Raw genomic sequence first — 25,163 nt, 5'->3', positions numbered from 1 at the left:
TAGGGAGGCTTGTGTCATGTTTGTCCTCCTACAGAAACTATATTAAAACAAAAAATAGATTTTTTTCCCCTCATCTTTTGCCATTTTTCATACATTTTTTAAAAAAGCTCCAGAGAGCCACTAGGGCGGCGCTAAAGAGCCGCGGGTTGCCGACCCCTGCCCTAGGTGCTTTATAAACAAGCTCTTTGCAGCATAATATAAAGTGAACAGATGCGTTGATATTGTATGTACTAACGGCTCTTCGCAAGAGCTCTGTATGAACTGTACTTTTACAACAGACATGATTTATGTGAACCGTTGCCGGGTGCTGCATTACTTATGCCATCTTTAACATAAAAGGTGATATTTTACAGTTGGAAATTAGCTTAACTCTATTTTGTAGAAAGCACAATGTTTACATAAAGTGAATTCAAAACTGATCCATCAATAAATGAAGGTCAGGAGCAGTTACATTTTTTTTTTTTACTAAAAGGCCCCTTTAGCCCCCCCATGTGTGTCACACAAGACAAGTACAAGAGTTAGTAAAGAACTTTCTGTTTATTCATTTCCGTTGAGAACTCTTTTCTTCCTCCCTTTTTCTTGTCATACACACACCACTCCTTGCCACAGAGCCAAATGACAAATAAGTAAATCTTCTTAAGAAAATTAAAAAAAAAGCCAAACAAGAATGGAATGTGAGACTTTTGTAAACAATATGCATTGAGTGTATGTCCGACACGACCAACAACACTTGAAAATAAAAATTGTAACAACCTGGTAGTTAGAGCCAAATCCTGTAAAATGTGTAAAAAGAAACGTTCCGTATCCTCCTAAATTCCTCAAACATCAGTTTGGCTATCGATTTATGTCTAAAAACAGAAACCAAAAAAAACCTAAAACCTTCAATCTACTGGCGACTTGCCTGCAGCTTGACACCATCTTCAGCCTGTGTAGGGGAAGTGCAGGAGGACACCTTGTCCAGGTGCCAGGGTGACTTTGTCCAGGGGGACTGTGGAATCTACCGCTAGCTCTGGATCTGTGGACACCTTCACTGTTGCAGACTCTGGCAACTTCATTTCATCTGCAGGAATGAAGAAGTGTGTTAAAAGAAAAACATACACACACACGCACACACACATGAAAAAATGTGTACACATACACTATATTGCCAAAAGTATTTGGCCACCTGCCTTGACTCACATATGAACTTGAAGTGCCATCCCATTCCTAACCCACAGGGTTCAATATGATGTCTGTCCACCTTTTGCAGCTACTACAGCTTCAACTCTTCTGGGAAGGCTGTCCACAAGGTTGCGGAGTGTGTTTATAGGAATTCTCCACCATTCTTCCAAAAGCGCATTGGTGAGGTCACACACTGATGTTGGTCGAGAAGGCCTGGCTCTCAAGTCTCCGTTCTAATTCATCCCAAAGGTGTTCTATCGGGTTCAGGTCAGGACTCTGTGCAGGCCAGTCAAATTCATCCACACCAGACTCTGTCATCCATGTCTTTAAGGACCCTGCTTTGTGCACAGTCATGTTGGAAAAGGAAGGGGCCCTGAGAGCGGCCCATTCTTTCACAAATGTTTGTAGAAACAGTCTCCATGCCTAAGTGCTTGATTTTATACACCTGTGGCCAAGTCAAGTGATTAGGACACTTGATTCTGATCATTTGGATGGGTGGTCAAATACTTTTGGCAATATAGTGTACGCTAGGTCAGGAAAAAACACATTCCTACAAGCCTGTAGGTATCCTGAAATGTCTCTGCTCTTAAAATAAAAACAACATTTTTAATTATAAATAAATGTACAATCCCTTGAAGAGCAGAGAAACCTGCGAAACAGGCTTGTCGGGATGAAATAGACCACACACACACACACACACACACACACACACACACACACACACACACACACACACACACACACACACACACACACACACACACACACACACACACACACGACTATTTACATTGTAGATTGTCACTGAAGGCATCAAAACTATGAATGAACACATGTGGAGTTATGTACTTCACAAAAAAAGGTGAAATAACTGAAAAGATGTTTTATATTCTACTTTCTTCAAAATAGCCACCCTTTGCTCTGATCACTACTTTGCACACTCTTGGCATTCTCTTGATGAGCTTCAAGAGGTAGTCACCTGAAAGGGTTTTCACTTCACAGGTGTCATAGTTTTGATGCTTTGAGTGACAATCTACAAGGTAAATAGTCATGAAAATAAAGAAAAGGCATAGAAATGGTGTCTAAAAATATATATAAAAATGAGGACTAAAAAAAAGGTGGTAGAACTTGCCGGTTGGCGGCAGCTTGAGTTGGAGCGTCTCTGTAGCAGAGCCCCAGTTGACCGCTGTGATGAATCGGTCACTCTGGTCCCAAGAGCGCAGGAAGGAGAGGGAGGAGGCGGACGACTGGAGAGAGTAGTAGTCCCCGTGAAGGAGGGAGCGCTCTTTACCTCGAAGGTCGCTGAGGGATTTGAACCAATTCCTCACTGCTACGAATTCTTTACGCTGAGCCTGTGCAAGACGGTAAGCAGAACATGTTTGAAAAATGATGTTAAAAAGCACCTTATTTCTTCACCGTGCTTACATCCGAAGTCTCGTTGACGTTTGCTCCCTCCTCAGGCTCTTTCTCGATGTCCCAAACCATCTTGGGAGATTTGTCGCCTTGCATCTGGAGGCCGATCTCATCGCCGTAGCTAAAAACGGGCGTGCCGGGCATGGTGAAGAGCAGCAGCTGATGGAGGCGGATCAGAGCCTGAGACGCAGCCCGTTTGGACAGTTGTTCTCCTTCGGCGGCGCCAAGACCCCAAGCGAGGCTTCTCTGCTGACTGTGCAGGGAGTCCAAGGCGTTGATGCGCTGCCCCCCTGTGGACCAGCACAGAATGGTTCACTTTCACACCTGCACTGCACTGGACAGAGTGACGAGTGCCAACTGTCTACCTTGACTGTTGGTGCTGAGCAGGTCCGACAGCACCAGATCAGCACTGGACCCATTGACCAGCTGGGACAGCTCAGTGGCCGAAACGCCTTTAACCACGCCCATCAGCAGCCTGACCAAATCAAACAAATGATTTTTATTTCCCTGAAGTGTCCACAAGGGGGAACAATTCCCAAGAATAATGTTCAGCGAATGTCAAAAAACTGCTCATAATGAATGTAGCCATAGAAAAAAGCCTATTTCTAAATCCTGTAATACATCACTCAGTAAGAAATACTATTATACAGTAGGGATGTAACAATATCAAAATCTCACCCTACAGTAACACGACACGATATTATTGCAGTGATGTCAACAGAAAACATGAGTTGGAAAAAAATGGCATAGTGTGGAAAATTAAGTGCTAATCACGCTAAATGAAAATAAAAAAAACCTCATGCTCAAATACAACCCTACTTATTACTACCAAGACGTATTTTCAAAGTGCAAAGAACAGCGAAGGAACAGTTTTTCAAGTAACAAAGTACAAACCCCGTTTCCATATGAGTTGGGAAATTGTGTTAGATGTAAATGTAAATGAAATACAATGATTTGCAAATGATTTTCAACCCATATTCAATTGAATATGCTACAAAGACAACATATTTGATGTTCAAACTGATAAACATTTTTTTTTTGCAAATAATCATTAACTTTAGAATTTGATGCCAGCAACACGTGACAAAGAAGTTGGGAAAGGTGGCAATAAATACTGATAAAGTTGAGGAATGCTCATCAAACACTTATTTGGAACATCCCACAGGTGAACAGGCAAATTGGGAACAGGTGGGTGCTATGATTGGGTATAAAAGTTGATTCCATGAAATGCTCAGTCATTCACAAACAAGGATGGGGCGAGGGTCACCACTTTGTCAACAAATGCGTGAGGAAATTGTTGAACATCCATCCATTTTCTACCGCTTATTCCCTTCGGGGTCGCTGGAGCCTATCTCAGCTACAATCGGGCGGAAGGCGGGGTACACCCTGGACAAGTCGCCACCTCATCGCAGGGCCAACACAGATAGACAGACAACATTCACACTCACAACAGTTTAAGAAAAACCTCTCAACCAGCTATTGCAAGGAATTTAGGGATTTCACCATCTACGGTCCGTAATATCATCAAAGGGTTCAGAGAATCTGGAGAAATCACTGCACGTAAGCAGCTAAGCCCGTGACCTTCGATCCCTCAGGCTGTACTGCATCAACAAGCGACCAGTGTGTAAAGGATATCACCACATGGGCTCAGGAACACTTCAGAAACCCACTGTCAGTAACTACAGTTGGTTGCTACATCTGTAAGTGCAAGTTAAAACTCTCCTATGCAAGGCGAAAACCGTTTATCAACAACACCCAGAAACGCCGTCGGCTTCGCTGGGCCTAAGCTCATCTAAGATGGACTGATACAAAGTGGAAAAGTGTTCTGTGGTCTGACGAGTCCACATTTCAAATTGTTTTTGGAAACTGTGGACGTTGTGTCCTCCGGACCAAAGAGGAAAAGAACCATTGTTATCGGCGCAATGTTGAAAAGCCAGCATCTGTGATGGTATCGGGGTGTATTAGTGCCCAAGACATGGGTAACTTACACATCTGTGAAGGCGCCATTAATGCTGAAAGGTACATACAGGTTTTGGAGCAACATATGTTGCCATCCAAGCAACGCTACCATGGACGCCCCTGCTTATTTCAGGATAACAATGCAGAGCCACGTGTTACATAAACGTGGCTTCATAGTAAAAGAGTGCGGGTACTAGACTGGCCTGCCTGTAGTCCAGACCTGTCTCCCATTGAATATGTGTGGGGCATTATGAAGCCTAAAATACTGTTGAACAACTTAAGCTGTACATCAAGCAAGAATGGGAAAGAATTCCACCTGAGAAGCTTAAAAAATGTGTCTCCTCAGTTCCCAAATGTTTACTGAGTGTTGTTAAAAGGAAAGGCCATGTAACACAGTGGTGAACATGCCCTTTCCCAACTACTTTGGCACGTGTTGCAGCCATGAAATTCCAAGTTAATTATTATTTGCAAAAAAAAAAAAAGTTTATGAGTTTGAACATCAAATATCTTGTCTTTGTAGTGCATTCAATTGAATATGGGTTGAAAAGGATTTGCAAATCATTGTATTCCGTTTATATTTACATCTAACACAATTTCCCAACTCACATGGAAACGGGGTTTGTACATAACATTCAGGTGAGTGTCTTTAAACGGACATTGCAAACATGCTTTCATGAGGAAACCTCGATTGAAATGCCTCATGCTTTGATGTGTGGCCTGTCTTACATCGTTTTCCGTCAATCTTTTCCGGGTGATGATTAATCAAGTGACTTATTGTGCTGCTTGTATTTCCCGATTTGTAGACGATCGCGGTCTGGAGAACATACTGTATGTTGCATGTCTTACACCTTTTCTCCTCTTTATTTTTCTTGACTTCAAAGACAAAATGCGCCCATAACGTCCTATTTTATCTTTCCGCTCTGCTATTGCTGAGCAGCGGTGCACAGGGGATTCTGGGAAATGTGGTTTGCTTCTCAGACTGGCTCCCTCAATAGGGCCAGAAATTGAACTACACTGGCGGGTAGGTCTGCACGATTAATCGACATGCCGTCTTCAGTATTTGAGTGACAGCCAGAATTGTTGAGCCTCGCGTTTGTTCATCTCTCGCTTCAGAGAGAAAGACATCTCACTCTGTGCATTGCTTTTATTTAACAGTAGAATTACCTGAATGCAGTGAGCCCTCTTTTCAGTATCTTTGTTTGGGTGGGCAGAGAGCGAAACACACACAGCATCCCTATTCGACACCGGTCAGTAAGAAGTTCTGCTAAGTAATAAAACCAGGGTTTTGATTACAAAACCAAATATCTTGTTATAGGAATATTTCAGCTTCAAATTGGATGGGCAAAATAAACCCAACACGGACGAGCGAGCGAGAATGCCGTGATCACGTGACGGCAATAAACAAAAAGGTCGACCTAGTTTTAAGATGTTCAATGTTTAAGTTAAATTTTTGCTTACAAAAATAAGAGTCCATTTTATTTATTTAGTATAACAAAGTTATTTACCTTCCAAAAACCATACAATGGTAAACGATTCCACAGCAATGAGAAATACGTTCCTATCATTTTAAAAGGTTACTTGCATTGTTATATATTATGATTGTATTACATTATTAAAACAGCATAGATTTGATCGATTATTTCTTCAGTTTAAGAGCATGATGTCGACAAAAGCTCTGAGTCTGTCTGCATTAAGCCAAATATTATTGGATAGTGTTTTAATGTGTGGCACCTTGAGACAAGAATATGTTGACAGACCGTCTATAAGTAACATGTCTTCCTTCACTTGTTATTTTCACATTTTTATGTATAAAAATCGCAAAATTTATCGCAATTGCAATTTTAAGAAAAAAAATTGCAATTAGGTTGTTTCCTCAAAACCGCATTTACGGTCACGCGTCACAACATTCTTGTGAGTTTTGAAACTGCGGTATTTACAATAATGTTACATCCTTGGTATTGTTGCGTTTGACCAGTCTTCCTCTCGGGGAATTAAAGTCAATGTTTAATCCCAAGTTCTTTCAGATGACATATGTTGAGTAAAAAGGACCATCCAGACAGAATAGGAATATTACCAAGTTTTACTAAAGCTTTAGGAGACCAGTCCTAAAGTCCGTTAATAGCGGCATCTAGAAGCGGTCTGAAAGTATCGTTCTATTTGTGTGCTTTTAAATTGTTCTGCAGCTTTCTTTATTACTTTCTCAACATATTTAGTAGTACTATTTAACTTGCAAATCACCCGATCTCTGTCTCTCCACCCCTCCCGCAGCTAGCTAGCAGCTAGCTGCTAAGCTAACGAAGCTAGCGCGGAGAAAGGCGTCGCCGGGCGCCGGTCAGAAGGAGTCTACTCCTGCACACCGTGACCAGGACTTCTCGGAAGACAGCAGGAACTTCACTCGGTGACAGAAAACACAGTGAGTATGGCTTCCTGCGCGTCTTGCACCTTACTCACGGAGAGGCTGGCTCTGCTAGAGGGCCGTGTCCGCCAGTTAGAGCAGAGTAATCTCGTAACTTTAGATGTTGCGGACACATCTGCTAGCGTTAGCTGTAGCGAGCTAACTAGCCCAGCCTGTAGCAGTCCTAAGCGGCCTACAAGCTACGGTGTACCGGTTGAGACGCATAATAGATTTAGCTCTTTAGCTAGTCCTACACCCCAGTCTACCGGGCACCACACCTTAGTCATAGGGGACTCCATCACCCGAAACATAAAGCTTAGCAAACCAGCCACAATTAAGTGCATCCCGGGGGCCCGAGCACCTGACATTGAGGTTAATCTTAGGGAGCTAACTCGCAACAGGCCTAGTAAACACGTACGACAGGCTAATCGCACCACTAGTTATGCGAATATAGTTGTACACGTTGGCTCCAATGATAATAGAATGAGACAGTCAGAGATTACAAAGAGAAACATAGCCAGGACTTGTGATCTCGCTAGAAAGATGTCCAGGCATCGAGTAATTGTCTCTGGCCCCCTGCCTGCGAGAGGCAATGATGAGAGATATAGCAGATTAGTCTCGCTTAACAAGTGGCTGGCTAGCTTCTGTAGACAACAGGGACTAACGTTTATTGATAATTGGCCCTCTTTCTGGGGCAAACCAGGCTTGCTGATGAGGGACGGCCTTCACCCTAACCAGGAAGGCGCCATCATCCTGTCTAAGAACATAGACTACTGTTTAAGTCACATTTGACTAACTACACTAGAGCAAGCCCGGTCACAGGCAATTACAGAGCCTGCTAGTCCGGGTGAGGAGTCAGTTAAGCTAGAACTAGCCAGCACCAGGCTGGATAATTCCTGTACGCATAGCAATTTTCTTAGAATAACACACAACTCACATAATGTGTTTTCTGTTGTGAATGTGTCCGGGGTAGATATGCATTCTACTGAGGTGGCAAATCATGATGCGTTCAGTCGATCGCAGCATCAAGCAAACAATCTGAAAATTCCCGTCGTATCAATTCCTAGATATGGTCGAAACTATTTAAAGTGCACTACGTATAATAAACGCAACATTATTAATATTTCTACTACGGATAATTTAAACAAAAACTCGTCAAAACAGCCCAATACTTATAATATGGGCTTTTTAAACATAAGATCATTGTCTCCCAAAACGTTATTAGTTAATGAGGTCATTAGAGACAACAATCTTAACGTCATTGGTCTTAGCGAAACCTGGCTCAAACCAGACGAATTTTTTGCGCTAAATGAGGCATCTCCTCCTAACTATACGAATGCGCATATTGCCCGTCCCCTTAAAAGGGGTGGGGGGGTCGCACTAATATACAATGAAAACTTTAACCTTACCCCTAACCTAAATAATAAATACAAATCGTTTGAGGTACTTACTATGAGGTCTGTCGCACCGCTGCCTCTCGATATGGCTGTTATCTACCGCCCCCCAGGGCCCTACTCGGACTTTATTAATGAATTCTCAGAGTTCGTTGCTGATCTAGTGACGCACGCAGACAATATAATCATAATGGGGGACTTTAATATCCATATGAATACCCCATCGGACCCTCAGTGCGTGGCGCTCCAGACTATAATTGATAGCTGTGGTCTTACACAAATAATAAATGAACCTACGCATCGCAACGGCAATACGATAGATCTAGTGCTGGTCAGGGGTGTCACCACCTCCAAAGTTATGGTACTCCCGTATACTAAAGTAATGTCCGATCATTACCTTATAAAATTCGAAGTTCTGACTCATTGTCAACAAACTAATAATAATAATAACTGCTATAGCAGCCGCAACATTAATGCCGCCACAACGATGACTCTTGCTGACCTACTGCCTTCGGTAATGGCACCATTCCCAAATTATGTCGGCTCTATTGATAACCTCACTAACAACTTTGACAATGCCCTGCGCAAAACCATTGATAGTATAGCACCGCTAAAACAAAAAAGGGCCCCTAAAAGGCGCACCCCATGGTTTACAGAGGAAACCAGAGCTCATAAATTATCATGTAGAAAGTTGGAACGCAAATGGCGCGCGACCAAGCTTGAGGTTTTCCATCAAGCATGGAGTGATAGTTGAATATCGTATAAACGCATGCTTACCTTAGCTAAAGCTAAATATTACTCAAATCTCATCCGCCTCAACAAAAACGACCCTAAATTTTTGTTTAGTACAGTAGCATCGCTAACCCAACAAGGGACTCCTCCCAATAGCTCCACCCACTCGGCAGATGACTTTATGAATTTCTTTAATAAGAAAATTGAACTCATTAGAAAGGAGATTAAAGATAACGCAGCCCAGCTACAACTGGGTTCTATGAACACAGATACAACTGTATCTACGACGGATACTGCAATACAAAATAGTCTCTCTCTTTTTGATGAAATAACATTAGAGGAACTATTACAGCGTGTAAGTGGGATAAAACAAACATGTTTACTTGACCCACTTCCTGGGAAACTTATCAAGGAGCTTTTTGTATTATTAGGTCCATCAGTGCTAAATATTATAAACTTATCACTTTCCTCTGGCACTGTTCCCCTAGCATTCAAGAAAGCGGTTATTCATCCTCTGCTCAAAAGACCTAACCTTGATCCTGACCTCATGGTAAACTACCGACCTGTGTCCCACCTTCCCTTTATTTCGAAAATCCTCGAAAAAATTGTCGCACAGCAGCTAAATGAACACTTAGTGTCTAACAATCTCTGTGAACCTTTTCAATCCGGTTTCAGGGCAAATCACTCTACGGAGACAGCCCTCGCAAAAATGACTAATGATCTACTGCTAACGATGGATTCTGATGCGTCATCTATGTTGCTGCTTCTTGATCTTAGCGCTGCTTTCGATACCGTCGATCATAATATTTTATTAGAGCGTATCAAAACACGTATTGGTATGTCAGACTTAGCTTTGTCGTGGTTTAACTCTTATCTTACTGACAGGATGCAATGCGTCTCCCATAATAATGTGACCTCGGACTATGTTAAGGTAACGTGCGGAGTTCCTCAGGGTTCGGTTCTTGGCCCTGCACTCTTTAGTATTTACATGCTGCCGCTAGGCGACATCATACGCAAATACGGTGTTAGCTTTCATTGTTATGCTGATGACACCCAACTCTACATGCCCCTAAAGCTGACCAACACGCCGGATTGTAGTCAGCTGGAGGCGTGTCTTAATGAAATTAAACAATGGATGTCCGCTAACTTCTTGCAACTCAACGCCAAGAAAACGGAAATGCTGATTATCGGTCCTGCTAAACACCGACATTTATTTAATAATACCACCTTAACATTTGACAACCAAACAATTACACAAGGCGAATCAGTAAAGAATCTGGGTATTATCTTCGACCCAACTCTCTCGTTTGAGTCACACATTAAGAGTGTTACTAAAACGGCCTTCTTTCATCTCCGTAATATCGCTAAAATTCGTTCTATTTTATCCACTAGCGACGCAGAGATCATTATTCATGCGTTCGTTACGTCTCGTCTCGACTACTGTAACGTATTATTTTCGGGTCTCCCTATGTCTAGCATTAAAAAATTACAGTTGGTACAAAATGCGGCTGCTAGACTTTTGACAAGAACAAGAAAGTTTGATCATATTACGCCTATACTGGCTCACCTGCACTGGCTTCCTGTGCACTTAAGATGTGACTTTAAGGTTTTACTACTTACGTATAAAATACTACACGGTCTAGCTCCGTCCTATCTTGTCGATTGCATTGTACCATATGTCCCGGCAAGAAATCTGCGTTCAAAGAACTCCGGCTTATTAGTGATTCTCAGAGCCCAAAAAAAGTCTGCGGGCTATAGAGCGTTTTCTATTCGGGCTCCAGTACTATGGAATGCCCTCCCGGTAACAATTAGAGATGCTACCTCAGTAGAAGCATTTAAGTCCCATCTTAAAACTCATTTGTATACTCTAGCCTTTAAATAGCCCCCCTGTTAGACCAGTTGATCTGCCGTTTCTTTTCTTTTCTCCTCTGCTCCCCTTTTCCTTGAGGGGGGGGGGGGCACAGGTCCGATGGCCATGGATGAAGTGCTGGCTGTCCAGAGTCGGGACCCGGGGTGGACCGCTCGCCTGTGCATCGGCTGGGAACATCTCTGCGCTGCTGACCCGTCTCCGCTCGGGATGGTGTCCTGCTGGCCCCACTATGGACTGGACTCTTGCTATTATGTTGGATCCACTATGGACTGGACTCTCACAATATTATGTCAGACCCACTCGACATCCATTGCTTTCGGTCTCCCCTAGAGGGGGGGGGTTACCCACATATGCGGTCCTCTCCAAGGTTTCTCATAGTCATTCACATCGACGTCCCACTGGGGTGAGTTTTTCCTTGCCCGTATGTGGGCTTTGTACCGAGGATGTCGTTGTGGCTTGTGCAGCCCTTTGAGACACTTGTGATTTAGGGCTATATAAATAAAGATTGATTGATTGATTGAAAGCCAAACGGAAAGAGACAACTTATTGTACACGAAAACAGCCCCCACCCTGCCCAGAAAGGAATACAGCCTCATTGTTCTAATACTGATAAGGTCAAAAGGGAGTATGCTATACTCCCACATTCCAACCCTTCAAGGTAAAGCACACAGTTTACTTGCGGACATAAGATACAAGCAAAAAGAGTACACATGGGAAAATACTAGCTGATTTAAACATGACTATGAATAAAGAAAGAACTACTGCATCTGGCTCTAATAAATCTTAGCTGACATTACTTAACACGATAAGTCATGAATAATTCCGCTGGTAATCACAGTGTAAAAAATAACATTCAAAATATAAAACATTTTCATGCATTTTAATCCATTCATCCGTTTTCTACCGCACCTGCTCAAGAAGTCGCATTAATGGTAAGAAGTATTTTATTTATTATTTGTTAGCTTCAGAAAAACAATGTTATTAAAAAGAATAAGAGACTTATTATAAATGTTGGTCTTACTTAAAAATGCACACCTTTAGTTGTATTCAGTGTTTAATAATATTATATGGCTCTCACGGAAATACATTTTAAAATATTTGGCTTTCATGGCTCTCAGCCTATAAGCTTCCCGACCCCTGATATAAGTCTATCAAAACATCTTTCTGCTGGAAAATGTAGAGTGAATTGACTTGTGAGCACCCTCTGCTGGATTCATAAATGCAGCACTCTCATTTCCCCTGCAGGTAGCACCATCAAACCACTTTGTAATTTATATTAACATTAAAAAAACAACTACCGGTATTTACAATTTTAAAGCAGAGAAAAATACATCTAGGAGTGAATGCCAAAAAGCGGGGAAACAAACCCCCGGTTGTTTGATCGCTTTTCGTCTCCACGCCTAAAATTTAAAACTTTCCCACGTACATTATCTTTCCTTTGCTTACTTTTTTTTAGCATCCTCTGTGTCATTGCCTTGAAGGCTGGACCAGTCCAAAGCGTTGGGGGCTGAGGCGAGGTCGGCAATCTTGATGCCGTCGAAGCCCCTGTCGAGCCAGTGTTTTGCCGCAACCTGAAAGGCAACGTCAGCAATTTTTTTTTTAGCCGAAAGGACGCTGAAAGAAGGTCAGAGTGAATAAATACATGACCATTCCTACCTCGACATCATTTACAATATCGTTAAGGACAGCATTGCTGAACCAGGGAGATGCTCCCAAATAGTTTGGAGTCAGGTCAAGCACCACAGAAATACCTGAAGAAAAATGAGGAATAATGGTCTTGACTAGAGATGTCAGATAATATCGGCAGTCCGATATTATTGGCCGATAAATGCTTTAAAATGTGATATCGGAAATTATCGGTATCTGTTTCAAAAAGTAAAATGTATGACTTTTTAAAACGCAGCTGTACGGAGTGGTACACGGACATAGGGAGAAGTACAGAGCGCCAATAAACTTTAAAAGGCACTGCCTTTGCGTGCCGGCCCAATCACATAATATCTACGGCTTTTCACACACACAAGTGAATGCCCACATACTTGGTCAACAGCCATACAGGTCACACCGAGGGTGGCCGTATAAACAACTTTAACACTGTTACAAATATGCGCCACACTGTGAACCCACACCAAACAAGAATGACAAACACATTTCGGGAGAACATCTGCACCGTAACACAACAGAACAAATACCCAGAACCCCTTGCAGCACTAACTCTTCCGGGACGCTACAATATACACCCTCCGCTCCCTCACACCTCAACCCCGCCCACCTCAACCTCCTCATGGTCTCTCAGAGCATGTCCCAAATTCCAAGCTGCTGTTTTGAGGCATGTTAAAAAAATAATTCAATAATAAATATGGCAGTGCCATGTTGGCATTTTTTTCCATAACTTGAGTTGATTTATTTTGGAAAACCTTGTTACATTGCTTAATGCATCCAGCGGGGCATCACAACAAAATTAGGCATAATAATGTGTTAATTCCACGACTGTATATATCGGTATCGGTTGATATCAGAATCGGTAATTAAGAGTTGGACAGTATCGGCAAAAAAGCCATTATTGGACATCTCTAGTCTTGACTAAGAGTTTTAATGATCTATAAGTGATTGTATGAGCACTCACCCTTCTTGTGGGCTTTCTCCAAGATCTCATCCAGGTCCGCCTCGGTTCCCTGACTAGGGTCGATAGTTTTCAAGTCCAAAGTGTTTGAATTGTCCGCCTGCACCGTGTGAAGAGGGCCGAGCACCAGACCTTTCACCTTCAGCTGGTTGATGTTGTCCAATTTTTTCGGCACATCTGTATACACACACACACGCAAAACAGTTAAAAAGGAAGACACTGCTGCTTTGTTTGTGTGCTGACACAAGGCAGGAAGATGTGAACAATCCCTCCAGACCCTCTGGAGGCCCTGAGCACAAGAAGGTATTTTATGCGAGAACGAGTCACGTGTATTGGATTTTTGCCAAATGGCCGTCGGAAACCTAAACCTCCCCTCTGGCAGCAGAATGCATCCTCCCATCTCTTTAAAAAAATTCAATGTGGACCCCTAGATAAAGCTAAGGCTATAAAATTGCAGAAGTTGTCTCACAGTCAGCTGATACGGGAGCACACGATACGCTAAAGAAGTGACTCAGTGTCCTTTAGACGCTCTACTATGTCAGCAGTTTAGTATCAAGGCTGAACCCTGAGCTTTGTCACAAGACTCAACAATGACGCCATTGCAACACATACCAAAGTCCGGTCTGGTGCGGTGGTATGGTTGAAAGAAGGAACTAAACAGTGCCACAATAGTACCTGCCAGTCCATCTGAGAAAGCCTCAGGGTCAGATATCTGGTACAGAGGTCCCTCGTTCCACCAGTGCATCTCCGGAATGGGTTTGCAGCGCGGAGCCTGCACGATGATGACGATGGCTCCAGCCAGCATGCCCACCCAGCCCAGCCAGAAGAGGATGAGCAGCACCCAGCGGGTCCTCACCCATCTAAAAAGAGAAAGGCCTGGGAGTTTGCTTGACCGACCCGATGAGAATTAAAAACACTGATGATGAATTGTTACCCTGGAGTGCCGGCAACCTTCATGAGTTCTTCCTTGGAAAGGCCGGTGAATGCGGCCTCCTCCTCGGAGACCTTCACCTTGACGCTGCCGTTCTTCTCGCCTCCCACAGTCTGGCCCTCGCCGGTCATGGGCTGCTTCTCGGGGTCCAGCTCGTTGAGCTCCACGTCTTTCATGTCTACTTCGGAGTCCTTAGTCATCTTCAACCTGCAGTCAAGGAGGACAATTATACAGGGCGTGATTGCATCATTCCATTTGACTTTAACAGCTTCAAGGCAAAAAAGTGGAGTAAAGGTGGCTTAAAAAAAATGCTAAAATATACAATTTTAATCAGACATTTTTTAAAAGTATTTTCTATCGAGACTAATACACGTTTTTAACTTTATTGAAAGAAAACGTGCGTCATCCCTGTGACGTAATGGGCCCTGAACGTTACACGAGTCAGCTAGCTAGCTTACTCACTAGCTAGCATTGACTAACCGGCTAAACTAGCCTAACGTACCTTTTTTTTTTTTTTAATAAGAAACATTTTATAACTTTTTTATTTTTTTAAGTCACCTCCATGGCAAGACTGTGTTTGTTTCCAGATGGCACTTTAGTTAGTTTTTGTTCCGTGTCGTAAAAAATGTTGTTTCGAATATTAAATATTAAAAAAATCATACAATCATAAATATACCTCAACATATTAGCGATTATTTTGGAGATAATAAATAAGACTTGATTTATTGTTTCCGCGGTTATTAATTAAAAAATGTTTAAAAAAAAAGATGAAGCCGCTTCCGTCATCAAGAAGACAACAAAGCTGACGCGCACGTTGATTCACATTTACGGTAAAGTAGTGAAGAAAGGAGAACATGGCGGTTTACCTGTGAGGTGTAAATTATAAATCCGTACTGTTTGGAAGTTATTTGCCGATTCTTTAGAAAGCACTTTCTACTAATCCGCTCACCAAGGAGTTTTGTGCCTTTATGGAGCTGCTCTGCTGGCCACGCCTCCCACAGTAGGAGGAGGAGAGGGAGGGGGGGGGGGGTCGATCCAAATATCGCTTATAACGATACCAAGAGTCGTATGATAGGCTAGGCCAGGGATCGGCAACCCAAAATGTTGACAGAACCATATTGGACCACAAATACAAAAAAAAATCTGTTTGGAGCTGCAAAAATTAAAAGTCTTATATAAGTGTTATAACGAAGGCAACAGATGATGTAAGTGTCTCTATTAGCTATATTAGCCTACTATCAAAATGACTTTAAAAGTCTTATACAAGTGTTATAATGAAGGCAACACATGATGTAAGTGTCTATATTAGCCTACTATCAAAATGATTTTAAAAGTCTTATATAAGTGTTATAATGAAGGCAACACATGATGTAAGTGTCTATATTAGCTATATTAGCCTACTATCAAAGGCTGACGCCAATCTTTGTTGACAGCAATGTTGTATTTAAATTTTTATTCTACACATTTTTGCAACATTGGAAATCATTAGTAAAACGGAGGCTTCTCACAGGATGATATAACTTCTGGAAATTACTGGCTCAGAATGGCCAAAGGTATAGATGTGTGTGTCCAAGTTAAAGGAAACGGCCGGCTGTCTTCTTCTAGTAGATTTATTACAATCTTTGCGAGCTGGGTAGCGTTTGCTGTGGTCTGGAACAACATGGGAAATACGGCCAATATTACATACAGGTAATGTGTCATGAGACAAATTAAATACACCGAGGACACAAGTGAAGGAAATTAAATGAGCTCAAATATAGCTACAAACGAGGCATCATGATGCAATATGTACAGACAGCTAGCACGTTAGCTTGCAGTCATGCACTGACCAAATATGCCTGATAAGCAAATCAATAAAATCAACAAAGCTCACCTTTGTGCATTCACGCACAGCATAAAAAGTTTGGCGGACAAAATGAGACAAAGAAGGAGTGGCTTAAAAAATGTCTTTCTGTGGCAGCATCGGAGAAAGTTGTACATGTAAACAAACTAGTGTGAGTTCAAGGACCGCTGAAATTAGTAGGACAAAACGGTGTACACCAAATACTCTCATCAGTGAAGCATGTATAACATAAAAAGTGGGATTTCTAATACCTGGGGAGGTTTGTGTCATGTTTGTTCTCCTACAGAAACTATATTAAAACATAAAACATATATTTTTTCTTCATCTTCTTCCATTTTCACACATCTCTGAAAGAGGTCCAGGGAGCCACTCGGGCGGCGTTAAAGAGCCGCGGGTTACTGACCCCCAGTATAGGCCATAGTAGACTTATTTATCCGCCGATGAGGATATTATGTGGTTAAAAAAATGAATGACAGTCAATATCATTATTGTTCAGTTCTCTTCTGTTATTTTTTTTACAAATACTTTTTGCTTTTTGTTGTTCATGTTGTGACATCTTAATACGGTTATACTTTTATAGTGTTGAATAAGAATGACAGCCAATACTTCTGTTTTGGTATTTTGCACTATAATATTAACACATTTTTGTTATTCTTTTTAAATCTGTCCTTTCTAATCCATTTTCTACCGCTTGTTACTCTCAGTGTCTCCTAGCCGCTCAGGCAAATCATACTGTCTGAAAATGCATTTTTCCATCGATAATGTGACATCATCGCGCTCGGAATATATATATATATATATACATACAATCATGGTCAAAAGTTTACATACACTTGTAAAGAACATAATGTCATGGCTGTCTTAAGTTTCCAATAATTTCTACAACTCTTATTTTTTTGTGATAGAGTGATTGGACATACTTGTTGGTCACAAAAAACATTCCTGAGGTTTGGTTCTTTAGTAAATTTATTATGAGTTTACTGAAAATGTGAGCAAATCTGCTGGGTCAAAAGTATACATACAGCAATGTTAATATTTTGTTACATGTCCCTTGTTAAGTTTCACTGCAAAAAGGCGCTTTTGGTAGTCATCCACATGCTTCTGGTTGAATTTTTGACCACTCTTCTTGACAAAATTGGTGCAGTTCAGCTAAATTTGTTGGTTTTCTGACATGGACTTGTTTCTTCAGCATTGTCCACAAGTTCAAGTCAGGACTTTGGGAAGGCCATTCTAAAACCTTAATTCTAGCCTGATTTAGCCATTCCTTTACCACTTTTGACGTGTGTTTGGGGTCATTGTCCTGTTGGAACACCAACTGCGCCCAATTTTAGGTTGTCCTGAAGAATTTGGAGGTAATCCTCCTTTTTCATTGTCCCATTTACTCTCTGTAAAGCACCAGTTCCATTGGCAGCAAAACAGGCCCAGAGCATAATACTACCACCACCATGCTTGACGGTAGGATGATGTTCCTGGGATTAAAGGCTTCACCTTTTCTCCTCCAAACATATTGCTGGGCATTGTGGCCAAACAGCTCAATTTTTGTTTAATCTGACCACAGAACTTTCCTCCAGAAGGTCTTATCTTTGTCCATGTGATGTCAGATGAAACAAAAATGTAGCTGTTTGGCCACAATACCCAGCAGATTTGGTCACATTTTCAGTAGACCCATAATAAATTCATAAAATAACCAAACATCATGAATGTTTTTAGTGACCAACAAGTATGTGCTCCAATCACTCTATCACAAAAAATAAGAGTTGTAGAATTTATTGGAAACTCAAAACAGCCATGACATTATGTTCTTGCCAATTTTTTTTAACCCAATGCGGCCCCCGCGTCAAAAGGTTTGGGGACCCCTGTACTAAAGGAACAATCACAAAATCATGAAAAGACCTTGAAAATGTTGAAGTCAAAAGTATCAGTGTCAGCATCGGCGATACATACAACCCCAGTACAGTATGTCCTTGATGTCGGATCGAGGACAAAATATGCAATATTGCCCGAGGCGACTCCTTAGAATTAGACAAACTTTATTAATCCTACGTATAGATCAGGGGTGTCAAACACAAATACAGAGTGGGCCAAAATTTAAAACTGAACAAAGCCGCGGGCCAAGGTTGAACAAATTAACCTTTTAATAGAGACCCAAACAAGTTTTGCATTGAATATTGAACAAGCAAGGCTTATATAACGTTATAATGACATGCAAAGTCGAGTTTCAAAAAATAATAATAATAATTAAAAAATATCAATGGCATATCAAATACAATTTAAATAAAAATTGAATGCCTCTTTTCTATTTGCAGCCTTCTGAGGTAAATATCAACATTAACTTTTTCCACAGGCTAATAAATTTGAAAATAAAATAACAATGAATAAAACAACCATTCAGGACTTTAAACTGCTCAGTTTGCAACACACTGATCTAATCTGATGTGCCCAAGCCAGATACCTGCCATCTTTTCTTGGATGCTAGTTCATTAATGTCGGGGTTCAGGCTTTGAGCTGAGGCAACCTTCATTATCGAACGAAGGTATTCAACAGTCATTATATCTCGTCCACCCGGACCACAGTCTTGGGGGCGTGCCTTAAATGCACTGCCTTTAACGTACTCTACGAGCTATCGTCACGTCCGCTTTTCATCCATTCTAACATCGTTCAGGCCCAGTCACAAGATATGTGCGGCTTCTGTACGCACACACGAGTGAATGCAACGCATACTTCATCAACAGCGGGACACTAGAAAATACAACCCCGCTACCACCAAACCTCCCCCCACCCCCCCACACACACACACACACACACACACACCCACCCACCTTGTAGCGTCCCGGAAGAGTTAGTGCTGCAAAGGGTTATGGGTATTTGTTCTGTTGTGCTACGGTGCGGATGTTCTCCCGAAATGTGTTTGTCATTCTTGTTTGGTGTGGGTTCACAGTGTTGCGTATATTTCTAACAATGTTGAAGTTTTTTATTCGGCTACCCTCAGTGTAACCTGTATCGCTGTTGATTAAGTATGCGTCACATTCAAATGTGTGTGCGTGCAGAAGCCGCACATATTATGTGACTGGGCCAGCACTCGGACTGGCTGAAAAGCAGACCTGACGATTATCGAGAGGGGCGCTGAAGTTTGGTAAGACTCTCGGGAGGGTTGGCAAGTATTACAATTAACGGTGAATGCGGTGTTACCGCGGCACCGCCACGATATATAATCGGCGGGCCAGCTTTAGTGTTACTTTGATATCGCCTCAAGGGCCAAGTGAAATCACACGGCGGGCCAAATATGGCCCGCGGGCCAGAGTTTGACACCCATGGTATAGATGAAACCCCAAAGTAATTTGTGTAAAACTGTGAGTGTGAAAGTGTTGATTAACAGCTGAAACTCATTGCTTTACCTTTCACCCAGACTGTACAAGACAAAACAAGAAAACAGGGTCTGTAAAATGTGTCTTGTTACTAGGGACCGAGTACTTGAGGATGCTCAAAAATCCACAAAGTGAATCTGCCATTTTTGATTAGCGGTGCCATTGTTTCCCTTTTACACAGGCCATACTTGAACTGACTCTTCCCAGGAAGTTCGTCCAATCCCCACCAAAATAGAACCTTCTATACGAGACAGATAGGCAACGATACATTGTGGAAATGATGAGTTTTGATGCTTAGGTGTGCATTGAGCGTTATCAAAAGTTTAATTGATGAATTGTTTTAATGATTAATTGTGATGAGATTTCCACCACTGCTTGTGACTCATTACCATTAACTGAGTGGGGGTTGCATTGTATTCTCTCTGATGACATTAGGCACAGTCAAGCAGCAAACCATTAGATAAAACAGGGGTCGGCAACCTAAAATGTTTAAAGAGGAATTGGACCAAAAATAGAAAAAAAAAAAATCTGTCTGGAGCTACAAAAAATTAAAAGCCTTATATAAGTGTTATGATGAAGGCAACACATGATGTAAGTGTCTATATTAGCTATATTAGCCTACTATCAAAGGCTGACGCAAACATTCGTTGACAGAAATGTTGTATTTTCATTTTCATTCTATACATTTTTGCAACATTGGAAATCATTAGTAAAATGGAGCCTTCTCACAGAATGAGATAACTCCTGGAAATTACTGGTTTAGAATAGTCAAAAAGGTATAGATGTGTGTGTCCAAGTTAAAGGAAACGGCCGGCTGTCTTCTTCTAGTGGATTTATTACAATCTTTGCAAGCTGGGTAATTAAGTTAAAGTACCACTGATAGTCACACACACACACACTAGGTGTGGCGAAATTATTCTCTGCATTTGACCCATCACCCTTGATCACCCCCTGGGAGGTGAGGGGAGCAGTGAGCAGCAGCGTTGGCCGCGCCCAAGAATAATTTTTGTTAATTCAACCCCCAATTCCAACCCTTTGATGCTGAGTGCCAAGCAGGGAGGTAATGGCTTCCATTTTTATAGTCTGACTCGGCCGGGGTTTGAACTCACAACCTACCGATCTCAGGGCGGACACTCTAGTTTGCTGTGTTCTGGAACAACATGGCACACAAACAACAATGAGAAATGCAGCCAATATTACATACAGATAATGTGTCATGAGACATGCAAATATAAATTAAATACACGGAGGACATACGTAAAGGGAATTAAATGAGCTCAAATATACCCACAAGGCATAATGATGCAATATATACATACAGCAGTCATTTCCATTTCTAATATAAGTGTTTAGGCCCACTTACAATGACAATAACAAAAAATATTGTTTTTCATGAACTGTGTACTTGTATTGTTTGTCTGGGTGGAGGTCCTGCTTTGGAAATAATTTGTACTCCTTTCAGACATTGCATTTAGTTCCCATTAAAACATTCACATGTTGCACAATGAGATGTAAGCAGGGGATCATGTGTACATTCCTGCAACTTCCTGTTTGTAAAAAATATATTTTTATTAGTATTTATTTAATATGCTAACAGCATTTCATGATTAATATTTATAAATTAAGATTCCTAATAAATGACACTAGAATAAGCACACATTAGATTGGTAAATCATAGTGTAGCGACCTGGAATGACACTTTATGTGTGGTGTTGGAGTTGTCCGACTTTTTGTGTGGCTGTAAACGCATCACTGGCTAAGTGCCATATGTGCATGTGTTGGCGCAAGTAAGAAAGAGCGAGCGGCTGCTGTTGATATAACAAAGTTGCTTTTGGTCTGGTTTGTACTGCAGAAAACGACCAGTTTTGCTAGATATAATTTTTTTTACTAATGTTTTGGTGATGTGTTTATGGCCGACAATAAAGAGTTTTGCTCAGTAAAGTGATCAATGGAATTCATGTCCTCAAAGCGTCTCGACATACGTTACAATATTTGAACAATGATGACAAAAACAGTTTTCTCTGTCGTGTCCGTGTGTCGAAAATTGTTATGTGCTTATTTTTTTATTTGCTTTTGTGCGTGGCATAGATTTGCCGTGCGCAGAGGACGCTTGAGCAGTGCACAATTACACAGGCGCGCACCTTAGAGGGAACATTGGTCATGGATTGACCAAATATGCCTGATTAGCACTCTAGCAAATCAATAAAATCAACAAAGCTCACCTTTGTGCATTCACGCACAGCATAAAATGTTTGGTGGACAAAATTAGACAAAAGGAGGAGTGGCATAAAACACGTCTTTATGTGGCCGCATAGGAACAAGTTGTACATGTACACAAACTATGGTGAGTTCAAGAACCGACAAAATCAGCAGGACAAAACAGCGCTTGCCATATGCTCTCATCAGTGAAGGGTGTTTAATATAAACAGTGGGGTTTGTCCTCCTACAGAAAATATATTTAAAACAAAAAATGTATTTTTTTCGCCATCTTTTTTCCAGAGAGGTCCAGGGAGCCACCAGGACGGCGCTAAAGAGGCGCATGCGACTCTAGAGCCGCGGGTTGCTGACCCCCGAGATAAAACAACAACAACAACAACACAGTATAAAGCATATAGAAGGCCCACCAATGCCAATGAGGGTCGTCACGTTCACAGTGCGTCCAAGTCACGATACTAAAATAACTGTTTACACTCGCTGCAGGTGTGGAGTTACAGCCGTGGACATGCTTCTGGGAAAAATCCCCCCGTGGAAACTAAATGTCACGTACAAGCAGTTCCATGGTATGTCTGCAGATATTGTGTTGTCGCTTGCCACTATTCCAGAAGGAGATGGCGTTACATTCATTCATTTATAGCTTTGCGTTGTTCGTTGAAAAAATATGATGCATCATATGAGAAAAAGCCTTTCTAAGGTTTAGAGCAGGGATGCCAAACTGGCTTTCATTGAGGGCCACATGGCAGTTATGGCTGCCATCAGAGGGCCGCTTGTAACAGCCAATAATGTTGGAATTTGCCTCTGGATTTCATTATTAATTATATAAATAGTTTTAAGTAGACTGTCAATTTTAAAGTTAAAGTTAAAGTACCACTTATAGTCACACACACACACACTCAATGTGGGGAAATTACCCTCTGCATTTGACCCATCCCCTTGTTCCACCCCCTGGGAGGTGAGGGGAGCAGTGAGCAGCAGTGGTGACCGCGCTCGGGAATCATTTTGGTGATTTAACCCCCAATTCCAATGTAATTCCCCAATTACAGTAAAAACTTTACATATACAAATTTTTACTGTGAAATATAGTGTTTTTAAAAAAAATTTTACAACATTTTACAGTATATGGAAAAACAGTACGACTGTTTTTTTTTATTCTGGCAAATTCGCTGCCAGTTTTTCGACCGTAAAAGCAAACGTACCGTCTTTCCATTTACAGTAATACACCGTTAAAAACAACAGTCAAAAACTGGCAGCTCAGTCAACAGAATTTTAACGTGAAAAACAGTAGTAGTTTTTTTTTTTCAATTCACAGTGATATGCTGTAAAGAACAGTGTAACATGTATTGTCATTTTTTTTCAATTAATTTGATGGGTAGTTTGCTGTAAAGTTAAGTATGTTTGTTTTTTTTACTAAAAATGTTTGGAAACATATACTGTAATATTTGTTGCAATAATGGATACCATTAAAGCAGTGGTTCTTAACCTTGTTGGAGGTACTGAACCCCACCAGTTTCAGAACCCTTCTTTAGTAAAAAAATAAAATGTTTGTTTTTTTTCAAATTCAAGACAAAGTTACCGTATATGTTTTTGGTAACACTTTAGTATGGGGAACATATTCCAAGTAACAAAGACTTAATTTAGTTATTTGGTTAGGGTTAGGTTTAGAGGGTTAGGGCCAGGGTTAGAGGGTTAGGGTTATAATAAGGCCATGTCGAATAAGGCATTAATAAGTACTTAATAATGACTAGTTAAGAGCCAATATGTTACTAATTTGCATGTTAATAAGCAACTAATTAATGGTGAATATGTTCCCCATACTAAAGTGTTACATGTTTTTTACTGGTGCACAAAATGAACCGTGCATGAACATCACCTTGTTCAAAGAACAAAACCAACACAGTGCATAAACTCACAACAAATTACACACCTGCAAATCAGTCTGACTTCTGCTGTTGCCGTATGCGTAATACGCCCGATAGGGAGAAGTTTTTATTTACACGATGAGTCGGGTGTGTCTTGACCTCCGCCGAACCCCTGAGGCCGACTCACCGAACCCCTATGGTTCCATCGAACCCAGGTTAAGAACCACTGCATTAAAGTATAAAAAGGCATGCAATTTCAAGCAGTACATGTATTTTTTTCTGTCAAAATGAAAAAAAATTACATTTAGTGAGAAAATATGAAGTTTTTATTGACACATATCAGATCAAATTAGGTCGCGGGTCAAATCTAGCCCCCAGGCCTTGAGTTTGACACCTGTGGTTCAGAGGGTTTGTATTTGCTGACATCCATACTTATTATTTATGCTTCACAGCTCATAAGTCGTTGTCCACGTGAGGCTCAGTCAAAAGCAACCTGTTACTCAGCGTCGACTCCTCCAAGAAGGCAAACACTCGGCATCTGTTGCTGTTTTTAACTTGTGTGTGTGTGTGTGTGTGTGTGTGTGCGCGTGCTCGGCTGTCCAAGAACTGTTGGCTGTAGCACGTGTTGGGTTGGGGCCTGCAGGACACACAACTACAAACCCCGTTTCCATATGAGTTGGGAAATTGTGTTAGATGTAAATATAAACCGAATACAATGATTTGAAAATCCCTTTCAACCCATATTCAGTTGAATGCACTACAAAGACAAGATATTTATTGTTCAAACTCATAAACTTAATTTTTTTTTTGAAAATAATAATTAACTTAGAATTTCATGGCTGCAACACGTGCCAAAGTAGTTGGGAAAGGGCATGTTCACCACTGTGTTACATGGCCTTTCCTTTTAACAACACTCAGTAAACGTTTGGGAACTGAAGTGACACATTTTTAAAGCTTCTCAGGTGGAATTCTTTCCCATTCTTGCTTGATGTACAGCTTAAGTTGTTCAACAGTCCGGGGGTCTCCGTTGTGGTATTTTAGGCTTAATAATGTGCCACACATTTTCAATGGGAGACAGGTCTGGACTACAGGCAGGCCAGTCTAGTACCCGCACTCTTTTACTATGAAGCCACGTTGATGTAACACGTGGCTTGGCATTGTCTTGCTGAAATAAGCAGGGGCGTCCATGGTAACGTTGCTTGGATGGCAACATATGTTGCTCCAAAACCTGTATGTACCTTTCAGCATTAATGGCGCCTTCACAGATGTGTAAGTTACCCATGTCTTGGGCACTAATACACCACCATACCATCACAGATGCTGGCTTTTCAACTTTGCGCCTGTAGCAATCCGGATGGTTCTTTTCCTCTTTGGTCCGGAGGACACGACGTCCACAGTTTCCAA

General features: G+C 41.4%; 1 protein-coding gene across 2 annotated transcripts in view; it reads right to left on the bottom strand.

Moving 5' to 3' along the window:
* Positions 1-518: 518 nt before the first annotated feature.
* slc3a2a (solute carrier family 3 member 2a) overlaps positions 519-25,163 on the bottom strand; it is a 33,226-nt gene continuing 8,581 nt past the window's right edge. The window contains exons 1-10 of one of the 2 annotated variants that reach the window (XM_061961076.1): positions 15,342-15,468; positions 14,479-14,682; positions 14,220-14,404; positions 13,548-13,721; positions 12,581-12,675; positions 12,371-12,495; positions 2,940-3,049; positions 2,587-2,864; positions 2,294-2,513; positions 519-1,060 (exon numbers count right to left, since the gene is read on the bottom strand). In XM_061961076.1, the coding sequence (XP_061817060.1) occupies positions 921-1,060; positions 2,294-2,513; positions 2,587-2,864; positions 2,940-3,049; positions 12,371-12,495; positions 12,581-12,675; positions 13,548-13,721; positions 14,220-14,404; positions 14,479-14,675 (1,524 nt within the window). In that variant the 5' untranslated portion in view covers positions 14,676-14,682; positions 15,342-15,468 and the 3' untranslated portion in view covers positions 519-920. Of the gene's footprint in view, positions 1,061-2,293; positions 2,514-2,586; positions 2,865-2,939; positions 3,050-12,370; positions 12,496-12,580; positions 12,676-13,547; positions 13,722-14,219; positions 14,405-14,478; positions 14,683-15,341; positions 15,469-25,163 lie in introns of those variants that run through there. The other variant, XM_072913170.1, reaches the window with a different exon arrangement.

Source organism: Nerophis lumbriciformis, linkage group LG05, assembly GCF_033978685.3.
Source record: "Nerophis lumbriciformis linkage group LG05, RoL_Nlum_v2.1, whole genome shotgun sequence".
NCBI lineage: Eukaryota > Metazoa > Chordata > Actinopteri > Syngnathiformes > Syngnathidae > Nerophis > Nerophis lumbriciformis.
This window is presented reverse-complemented; position numbering and strand designations above follow the sequence as displayed.